The sequence below is a fragment of the Astyanax mexicanus genome, chromosome 2 (genome assembly GCF_023375975.1).
Source record: "Astyanax mexicanus isolate ESR-SI-001 chromosome 2, AstMex3_surface, whole genome shotgun sequence".
Classification (NCBI taxonomy): Eukaryota; Metazoa; Chordata; class Actinopteri; order Characiformes; family Acestrorhamphidae; genus Astyanax; species Astyanax mexicanus.
In genome coordinates this window covers 28,650,899-28,662,298 of record NC_064409.1, presented here as the reverse complement: position 1 = coordinate 28,662,298, position 11,400 = coordinate 28,650,899, and the positions used below count along the sequence as shown (strand labels likewise).

Below are 11,400 nucleotides of genomic sequence, written 5' to 3'. Positions count from 1 at the left end.
ACAGTATGATGAACCGCCACCAAATTATACTGTGGATTGCAAGTGTTTGTGTTATTTTTCTGCCATGCATACCTCCCTCCAAATAACTCAATTTTAGCTGCATCAGTCCACAGCACCTTATTCTGACATGAAGCTTTGTTTTTATATTTAGTGCTAAAGGTATTCAAATCAATAAAACAAGGGTGTCCAAATTTATTCACCTGCCTAACTTTATTTAAAGAATTATTGCACACTTTCTGTAAATCCTATAAACTTCATTTACTTCTTAAATATCACTGTGTTCATCTGCTATATGATATATTTAACTGACATTGCTGAGCCGAACAACCAATGATTTATAAAGTTATGAAAAATTTTAGGGGTGCCCAAACTTTTACATACCACTGTAATTCTACACATACAGGATCAGCAACAACATTAGCACCTCTAATAAGGTAAAAATAGTCCTTTTTTTCTTCTACAGAGAGGTCTGTTAAGTGTAGAGGCATATTAGGCAGTATTTAAAGGTCATCAAGCGTAAGAGGATGTGAGTGACAAATTATGATTACTAGGACACCTGGAGGTTGTGAGTGACAAATTATGATTACTAGGACACCTGGAGGTTGTGAGTGACAAATTATGATTACTAGGACACCTCCTAAACACCTGGGCACCTAAGGCTCACTGATGCAATGCTTAAAGACAGCACCTCACAACTTACAAGACAAATTAAATTAAAAAATATTAAATATCTGTTACTATCTGCCATGCCTCGAATGCTCAAATCTGTAGTTGCAGCACAAGGAGTGGTTTATTGTAATGGCTGATCAGTGTATGTGGTGTCCATCTGCCTTATACGGAGGATAAAGGTGAAGCACTTTTAATGGTACAGTGCTGAGAGTGGCAAAGCATGAGATGATTATTTGACCTCATTCTAAAGTAGAACATCAGAAACTACATTAAGGCTAAAGCCATTTTAGATATCCTTCCATAAGTAAACTGCCCACAATGGAATTACAGTCTAACCCATAGAAAATAAAGAATGGGTTAAATAATAAGGCAAGTTTTCAATGAGTCAGCAATTGAAGTCAGCCACCACCCCCTGTCATACTGCTGCTGTATGTAGCACACTCGGAGGAAAGTACAGTGCATCTGGAAAGTCTTTGCAGCGCTTTTGTTACGTTACAGCCTTATTCCAAATTGTATTAAATTAATCTCTTTCTACACAAAATACCCTATTATGACCATGTGAAAAAAGTTTTCTTGAGAGTTTTGAAAATTTATTAAAATTAAAAAACAAAGAAATCACACAGACACCTTGTGCTGATTGACTTTACCCTAGGAGTGATAAGGGAAAAGAGCACCCTCTACCCACCCATTTGGCCCACTCTGGCAGCAAATGGCAAGCTGTATAAACAATTGTGGCAGCCATTTAGACCGCTGAACCACTTGACGCCTCCAGGTTTCAAAATTTATAAACTGATTATCCATTTTCCACATCATTTCTTGGAAGAAATTTACATTGACAGTTAAAAAGAAAAAGTAATAGGTACAATGTATCACAAAAGTATGTACACCCCTCACATTTCTGCAGATATTTAAGTATATCTTTTCATGGGACAACACTGACAAAATGACACTTTGACACAATGAAAAGTAGTCTGTGTGCAGCTTATATAACAGTGTAAATTTATTCTACATCCATCAACCCAAAAAAATCTATTCCATGTAAAAACAGGGTTTCTGCTCTGTCATCTCCATTATGATTTTACTGGTTACCTGCTAATGATGCGGAACTACTTAGAACATTAAAATATCAGAACAACAAACTTAGCTTTTTCCTGTTTATTCAAGAGTCTATCAAAGTCCTTGCTAAAGTCTCCAGATCCATTCTAAAAGTAGACCACAATATAATGCATGTTTTAAAAGTACTCTACCTCATAATCTGTCACTTTAAACTGTATTCTACTCAAGCTTCATAATTTGTTTTGGAGGAACTTGTGTTCACATGTCAGTCTTCTGAAGTCAAATTAGAGTACAGAAGTGTTCAAATGTAATAATAACAATAATGATGTTGATAAATTAATTTAAATACTTATTTTTTTTTATGTAGAAAGTGGTGAGCACCGCTTACTAAGTCATGAGCACCACTTACTAAGTCGTGAGCACCACATACTAAGTCGTGAGCACCACATACTAAGTCGTGAGCACCACATACTAAGTCGTGAGCACGACTTACTAAGTCGTGAGCACCACATACTAAGTCGTGAGCACCAGATAATGGTAGCTAGCAAGCTATAGTTTAAACTGGCATATGTTCCACAGTGTAATGTAATTAAATAGCTAGGTTAGCTAATATTATCTATATTTCATTGTGAAATGTTTTAGCTAACGTTAGCTAGGTTAGCTAATGGTAACCACTTTATTTCAGTGGGGAATGTATTAGCTAACGTTAGCTAGTTTAGCTAATGGTAACTACTTTATTTCAGTGGGGAATGTATTAGCTAACGTTAGCTAGTTTAGCTAATGATAATTTCTTTATTTCAGTGGGGAATGTATTAGCTAATAGTAGCTAGGTTAGCTAATGGTAACTACTTTATTTCAGTGGGAAATGTTAGCCAGCTTACTCTTATTAGATGTGCACAAAAAAAGCTTTTGGGCACACACACACACACACACACACACACACACACACACACACACCAAACACAGCGGCTACTTTAACCCAAGCCTACCATATATTGTACAGAGAGTATTGAAAGCTTTAAAGCTAAGCTAACTTAGCTAGCATTAGGTTAGCAAGCTAGATCTTTGTAAAAGCAGCCTACATTTGATCACACATGGCAGCTAAATAAATATGATTTTGATAACTGGATGGTGTGTGTGTGTGTGTGTGTGTGTGTGTGTGTGTGTGTGTGTGTGCCCAAAAGCTTTTTCTGTGCACATCTAATAAGAGTTAGCTGGCTATCGTTAGCTAAAACATTCCCCACTGAAATAAAGTAGTTACCATTAGCTAACCTAGCTAACGTTAGCTAAAACATTTCACAATGAAATATAGATAACATTAGCTAACCTAGCTAGTTATTCACATTACACTGTGGAACATATGCCAGTTTAAACTATAGCTTGCTAGCTACCGTTATCTGGTGCTCACGACTTAGTATGTGGTGCTCACGACTTAGTAAGTCGTGCTCACGACTTAGTAAGTCGTGCTCACGACTTAGTAAGTCGTGCTCACGACTTAGTAAGTCGTGCTCACGACTTAGTAAGTCGTGCTCACGACTTAGTATGTGGTGCTCACGACTTAGTAAGCGGTGCTCACCACTTTCTACGTAAAAAAAAAAAATACACCACGTCCCTTTAGGGGTACGGAGCCCCTAAAGGGACGTGGTGTATTTTTTTTTTTTTACGTAGAAAGTGGTGAGCACCGCTTACTAAGTCGTGAGCACCGCTTACTAAGTCGTGAGCACCACATACTAAGTCGTGAGCACCAGATAACGGTAGCTAGCAAGCTATAAACTGGCATATGTTCCACAGTGTAATGTGATTAACTAGCTAGGTTAGCTAATGTTATCTATATTTCATTGTGAAATGTTTTAGCTAACGATAGCCAGCTAACTCTTATGAGATGTGCACAGAAAGAGCTTTTGGGCGCGGGCACGCAGACACACACACACACACACACACGCACACAATCCAGTTATCAAAATCATATTTATTTAGCTGCCATGTGTGATCAAATGTGGGATGCTTTTACAAAGATCTAGCTTGCTAACCTAATGCTAGCTAAGTTAGCTTAGCTTTCAGGCTTTCATTGCTCTCTGTACAATATATGGTAGGCTTGGGTTAAAGTAGCCGCAGTGTTTGGTGTGTGTGTGTGTGTGTGTGTGTGTGTGTGTGTGTGTGTGTGTGCCCAAAAGCTTTTCTGTGCACATCTAATAAGAGTAAGCTGGCTAACATTAGTTAACATTTTCCACTGAAAAAAAAAGTAGTTACCAATAGCTAAAATAGCTAACGTTAGCTAATACATTCCCCACTGAAATAAAGTAGTTACCATTAGCTAACATAGCTAACGTTAGCTAAAGCATTCCCCACTGAAATAAAGTAGTTACCATTAGCTAACCTAGCTAGCGTTAGCTAAAGCATTCCCCACTGAAATAAAGTAGTTAACATTAGCTAACCTAGCTAACGTTAGCTAAAACATTTCACAATGAAATATAGATAATATTAGCTAACCTAGCTAGTTAATCACATTACACTGTGTAACATATGCCAGTTTAAACTATAGCTTGCTAGCTACCATTATCTGGTGCTCACGACTTAGTATGTGGTGCTCACAACTTAGTAAGTCGTGCTCACGACTTAGTAAGTCGTGCTCACGACTTAGTATGTGGTGCTCACGACTTAGTAAGCGGTGCTCACGATTTAGTAAGCGGTGCTCACCACTTTCTATGTAAAAAAAAATAAAAAATACACCACGTCCCTTTAGGGGCTCCGTATAGGGGCTCCGTATTCTCCAAAATAGTAATATTTGTATTTTTTTGCTATGCACCAAAAGAAAAAACAAAAATTTCTGACATTATCAGGCAGCTGATTCAAGAAGAACATGAAGCAGCAGAGAAAGATGCTTAATCTCCTAAAGTACAGGTGCAGGTCTTTGGAACCACTGGTAAACCAGAGCTAGCTGGTTCAGTTCAAAATAATTCAGAAGTTAAGCATTCACATGCTACATTACAGGATCCTGAGACAATGTGGGTATTAAAAATCACACAATAGCACAAAAAGGTGCTGCACCTTTGCAGCAAATAACGTGCGTGAGGATTTTGTTTGGGAAGTCAGTACAATAAAACAATTTAAACAGGCCACTGGCAAATACGTTTTACCAAAAAATTACCAAAATTACCAAAAAATCATCCAAAATGGCTTGGTGAAGTTGGACATAAGTTTTTGTCAGGCACATTATGTCAGATTTGTTAAAACAGATGTATTCATTGACAGTTAGTGGCATGTTATGGGCTGTTTTAGTTACCAAAGTACAATATTATGTGCTCTGTTAGGCTCTAATGAGTGGTCTAACCAGATTCCTTGTCTATTTATATTCCATGTGTAGTGGTTCACAGTCCTGTAGCAGGGGAAGTCTTGTTAACTTTTAGCCAAAGTTGAAACTTTGACTCAATAAACACCTTAAAATACACAGACATTCAGAGGAGACATGAACATTTGTTTTAAAATCCTGGTGATTGAGAAAACCAATTTAGGTCACCACAATTGGCATGACAACAAATACAGAATTACAATTTCCATGGTCTGTTGGGTTCAATCAGATTTATGCAAAAAAAAAAAAAACATTTCAAGCAACAAGCAGCAGCTCCAAAAGAATGCCAAATTTTTAGCAGAACAAGCACTCCAAACATACAGTTTTACAAAACAAGACAAAAATCCATCTAAACAAAATATATATATATATACAGTACCATGAAAAAGTAATCATAACCCTTGAACTTTTCCACATTTTGCCATGTTACACCCACAAACTTAAATGTATTTTATTGGGATTTTATGTGATTGAGCAACAGAAAATACCAAATAATTGTGAAATAAAAATATGCTGATTCCAGATTTGGGGAAATGGGGCCGCTGGTCTATTTTCTTTAATAAACTGATGAGCCAATGACAGTGCTTGCAAAAAAACATTGCATTTCTAAAATTGGAAGCCTTGTGTGTTATTCATTTGTTATTTTATTCATCACTTTATTATTTGCCCATAAGCGATTTATTTTATGTTCTACAATCATGAAAGTTTTTTTGTTTCATATTTTATTATTTCTACACAGTGTTTTACAAAATGTAATAAATACATTAAGTAATAAATTATTAATTACACAGATGTGCTTGTATGCTCAGTGGGTCTGGCCACAGTGATGTCACTACAAAATGTGGCTTCATTTGTCTTCTCCAGTATTCAGACAGGTGACAAGAGGGTGTCAAAAAAAAGTTTACAGAGGATATACAGAGCAAGTTTACAGAGGATTTTACTCATGTATTTCTATATGAATAGGTCTATCAATGTTATTTTTTGTTCAGTACAGAGCTAAGACAGAAGTACAACAAAAAAAAAGACAAAAGTGCAAAAAGGCAGAAAAAAGTATCTGAACAAAAATGGCACACAGAAATAGATGCACACACACAACAACTCTTTCTTGTTCCCAGTAAATTCAGTCATAGGTGTTAAGTGTAAATTCCATTCTATAATAACATGGTCAAAGTGCAATAAGGCTAAATAATCAAAACCACTACTGTAGTGAGTGAAAATAAAATGGTGTTCATTTGGCATTTAATGCCAGTGACTCTTTCTGCCCTTTCAGTCAGATACATTTAAATTAAATTAAAAACAATAAAAAAATATTAACAGTCATACAAATTAAAATAAAACACCCACCTGCAACCCCAACACCAAATTACTACTTGTTTGCCATGTCAGCCTCCCTTGTTCTCTCTGATTCTCTCTAATGCGCACATGTACATAACACAATCACATAAATAGAGAATGCACAGTCATTCTTGCTGTGGCTGTGTGGCTTGTGGTGGGCCTTTCTGTGTGGCATGGTGTCTGGAATATTCATGCAGTGGCTCAGTGGGCAGGCCATTATGGGGCATGGCCTGCGGGGAGGGAAGCAGTTGGGCCAGGCTGGGAGGCTGTAGCGAGTACAGACCTGCTGTACTGACAGAACTGCCTGGAGCATTGGTGTCTGCAACACACCTCAACGAGCTGGATGTGGGGGACAAGGAGAATGAGGAGGAAGAAGATGAGGAGGAGGAGGAAGGATAGAGAGCGGTGTGAGATGGAGTGACCTGGCTGTTTCCTGGTGACAGTCTCTTCTCCAGTGCTTTGCACTCTACAGAAAGACATCTAGAAAAGGTATCGCCTGAGAAAAGCATACAAAACACACAGAACAACAGTCCTTCATTCCAATGCTGTTCCCAAACAAACCATTGACAATAAGCTTAAAAAACACAGTAAACAAAGTTAAGTGCTCTTGCCTCGGACAGGTCCCAGTGTTTTGTAGGTAGGCCTGTGAGTGAGTGGGGTGTTTACAGAGTTGCTCCATCCGAATGTGAAGCTGGGTGAACTTTTCAGTTGTGGTGATTTCTGCAGGCTCCCAGCAACAGTGCAGTTACCACTGCTATTGCTGCGGCTCCGACCCAGACAATTCCCCGGAACAGAATTGCTCATACCACTGAAAAATAGTGTTTCCAAGGTCAACAACTGGTACAACTGATTGTACTCATTGTACAACTCATTGTACTCATTCATTTGGAATTTTTAAATTTTTTTATATTTTTGTCAGTCTCATTTCACCATGTTTTTTTATTTTATACGTTGCTCAAAAAAATTTAAGGAACACATTGAACACTTTGCCTGACAATGTCTGGGCATGCTTCTAAACAGAGGACGGATGATGTTTTGGGGGACTTTCTCCCAGATCTGGACCTGGGCATGACTGAGCTCATGGACAGTCTAAAGTGTATCCTAGTGGGGTAACACTTTATTTTAAGGAACACAAATTAGGCATTTATTAATGTCTTATTATTTGCTTAATAAAACCAAAATTAGACATTTATAAATTATTTATTCACTACTTATTTGGCTTTATTCTGTGTAAGTGTTATTGGTGCTTAATTAGTGGTCTGTTATGTGGAAATTATTAATAATGGCTGTATTAGTTCTTATAGTTCAGATTAAACGGCTTGTATTCTTGGGAATAATTTAGAATATTTGGGAGTAATTTGATATATTTGGAACAATTTAGTATATTTAGGAATTATTTGGTATATTTGTTTACTTTCTGGTGCTATGTAACTAATATCCCTTACGAAACAATAATGAATGGCAATATATTGGAAAATATAGTGCAATATATTAAATAATAAGTTTTCATATATGGAAAAAATGACATCTATTGTTTAATATATGACAATTTATGCATGGACCATCTATGTCTATATATTGGTAAATATAAAAACATACCACAATAAAGACAAAATCTCTAAACTGCAATATTTTTTTTTTTGACCAAATGCTTTTTTTTTGTATTTATTAGTGTCTTTTTTAGTTAAGCATTTCACAAAAGAGGCAAAAGTGTACCATGGTTTAAAATACATCCTGAATGTGCCAATAAAGGTCCACAGTTACAGATCCAATAAACAAAATACATTTACATAATCTACAATTACTTAATTAAAGCGGTCATATTCATGTTTGCATATTAAAAATTTTAATGTAACTGTCACGGATGACCCAGGCAGGGAGACGAGGAGGCGGACACAGGTGCAGGTAAGGGCGATATAAATAAATAATTTATTAAATAAATAACAAAGAAACAAGGAAACGAGGAACAAGTAAACATGTAACAAAGAAACACAAATAACCAATAACAAACGAGTGATGATAATAATGATAAACAAACAGGGAATATATACAGGGAGCAAAACTAGAAAATAAACACAAAGCAGGGTATATACAAGAGAATAACAAGGGAAACTAGAAATAAACAGGACTAGGCAGACTAAACTGAGCAGGGCAATAAACAGGGAAAATAACAAGGAACAGAGGCTATGAAAAACCGGAGAAACTACGAAACACGGAGAGACAAAACAACAGGGGTTAGTGCATAGACCGACAGAGACAAAGTGGCACAGGGGATCTATATAAGGAAACAAGAAACACTCTAGAATTGGAAACACCTGGGGAAGGGGCGGAGCTACAAATGAGACACAGGTGGAAATCTACTAAGACGGGAGACACAGGGGAGCACAGGTCACGTGGGGAAGACACACAGAGACACGAGACAGGGCTAAGACCTGACAGAAGCCTCCCCCTAAACGCGCAGCTCCCGAGGCGCGTAAAAACGAACCCCGGGGGCTGGCGGCGGGGAGAGGCCGGGGAAAACAAGAGACGAAACCGGGGACTGAAACGGAGACAGGACAGAGGACAGAGACTGGACGGGGAACTGGACAGGAGACGGAGACTGTATGGGGAACGGAGACTGGACAGGGAACTGGACGGTGGACGGAGACTGGACGGGGAACTGGACAGGGAACTGGACGGTGGACGGAGACTGGACAGGACACTGGACAGGGGACGGAGATTGAACAGGAGACTGGACGGGACTGGACATGGGAACAGGGACGAGGACATTAACAGGGACAGAAACGAACACTGTAACTGGAACGGGAACAGAGACAGAGACAGACACGGGTACAGGGACGTAAACAGAGACAGGGACCAAAACAGGGAGAGACATGGGGACCAGAAACACGGGTGGGTGCCCAGGACTGGCAAATGTCTGAGGGGAAGTCCAAGGAGCCAGCCTGGGCACAGTACTGGGGACAAAGTCAGGGGACCTCGGTGCCTGTCTGGGTACATGGGACCTTGGACGAAACACAGTTCCGGGAGCTGGTGCTGGCGGCGCGGCGACTCTGGCAGCGGGAGCTGGTGCTGGCGGCGCGGCGACTCTGGCAGCGGGAGCTGGTGCTGGAGGCGCGGCGACTCTGGCAGCGGGAGCTGGTGCTGGTGGCGCGGCGACTCTGGCAGCTGGAGCTGGTGCTGGCGGCGCGGCGACTCTGGCAGCGGGAGCTGGTGCTGGCGGCGCGGCGACTCTGCCAGCGGGAGCTGGTGCTGGCGGCGCGGCGACTCTGCCAGCGGGAGCTGGTGCTGGCGGCGCGGCGACTCTGGCAGCGGGAGCTGGTGCTGGCGGCGCGGCGACTCTGGCAGCGGGAGCTGGTGCAGCGGGAGCTGGTGCTGGCGGCGCGGCGACTCTGGCAGCGGGAGCTGGTGCTGGCGGCACGGCGACTCTGGCAGCGGGAGCTGGCACGGAGGCTTGAACAGCTGGAGCTGGCACGGAGGCTTGAACAGCTGGAGCTGGCACGGAGGCTTGAACAGCTGGAGCAGACACGGAGGCTTGAACAGCTGGAGCAGACACGGAGGCTTGAACAGCTGGAGCAGACACGGAGGCTTGAACAGCTTCAGCAGAGACGGAGACTTGAACAGCTTCTGCAGAGACGGAGACTTGAACAGCTTCTGCAGAGACGGAGGCTGGAGCAGCTTCTGCAGACATGGAGGCTTGAACAGCTTCAGCAGAGACGGAGGCTTCAGCAGCTTCAGCAGACACGGCGGCTTGAGCAGCTTCTGCAGACACGGAGGCTGGAGCAGCTTCTGCAGACACGGCAGGAGTCCGGGGGCGTGGCTCAGCAGCCGAAGACACCTCGGAGATGGGCGTGGCCGCCGAGAGAATTTCGGAGCTGGGTGTGTGCAGATCCAGCGGAGCAGCAGCAGGGCTTGAGACTGCGGGTGGAACAAACACCCGGACCGGAGCTGCAGCTTCGCCGGCAGAGACTGTAGAGGCAGAAAGCGCGGGGCCGCCGGTAAAGTCCGGCGCGGAGAGAGTTCCAGAGCGCGGCTGAGTGGCCGCGGAGATAGTCCCAAAGAGAGGCTGGATTGCAGCGGCGGAATTCAGATCTGCAGCCGCCATGAAAGCCAGCTCCTCAACCTGAGGAGCTAGCGCTGCAGCTGCAGGGCTTGAGAGTGCGGTTGCCGCAAAATCCCGGACCGGATTTCCACTCTCCCCGGCTGAGTCAAGCGCGGGGAAAGTCTCTGCTCGCGGCTGGCTCGCCAGGTTGGAGGTCCTGTAGCGCGGCTCGGCAGCAACCGCGGGGAACACGGAGCGCGGTTCGACTGCCATCGCGGAAGTCTCGGAGCGTGGCTTAGCCGCTGAAGACGCTAGCTTGAGAGGCGCCAGGGATGCTAGCGCCACTGGAGAAGCTAGCTCTGGAAGCGCCAGTGAGGACAGAGTCTTGGCCGCCGGAGGAGCTAGCTTTGGAGGCGCCGGGACGGAGCGCGCCTTGGGAGGCGGACGGACGGGAGGCGGCGTCTGGAGAACCGGTGCTGCTGTAGTTCTCCCCGGGGTGGATGCCGCTTCCTCCAGGAACCAGGGTGGACACATGTGTGCTGGAGGCAGAACAGCCCCTGGAGGCAGCGGCAGACGAGCTGGTGTAGGGAGAAAGTCCTCCTCCTCCTCAGAGCTGCTGGGAGCGCACCCGAGAAAGTCCCACGGGTCCCGCTCCTTGAGCCTCGGGTACTCAGAGGCACCGAGGCTCATAACACCAACCCTCATCGCCCCCCCAAGAAAATCCTCCCCGGAAAAGGGGTCTTTTTCCGGCTGGTGGGACCCCTTAGAGCGCCTACCCCGAGGCCTGCGGCGTCCATGAGGCCTCGAGGTTTCCTGCGCCGGGATCCCGCCTGGAGTACGGCGAATCGCCATTCTGGTGCCAGTCCAGGCAGAACCTGCTGTGTCCATGTTACGGTCGGTCTATCTGTCACGGATGACCCAGGCAGGGAGACGAGGAGGCGGACACAGGTGC

General features: G+C 43.2%; 1 protein-coding gene across 7 annotated transcripts in view; it reads right to left on the bottom strand.

The window, feature by feature from the left end:
* Positions 1-4,830: 4,830 nt before the first annotated feature.
* agbl5 (AGBL carboxypeptidase 5) overlaps positions 4,831-11,400 on the bottom strand; it is a 158,213-nt gene continuing 151,643 nt past the window's right edge. For all 7 annotated transcript variants that reach the window (XM_022671506.2, XM_022671504.2, XM_022671508.2 and 4 more), the window contains 2 exons: positions 7,021-7,217; positions 4,831-6,905 (listed from right to left, as the gene is read on the bottom strand). In XM_022671506.2, coding sequence (XP_022527227.1) covers positions 6,535-6,905; positions 7,021-7,217 — 568 coding nt within the window. In that variant the 3' untranslated portion in view covers positions 4,831-6,534. The remainder of the gene's footprint in view (positions 6,906-7,020; positions 7,218-11,400) is intronic.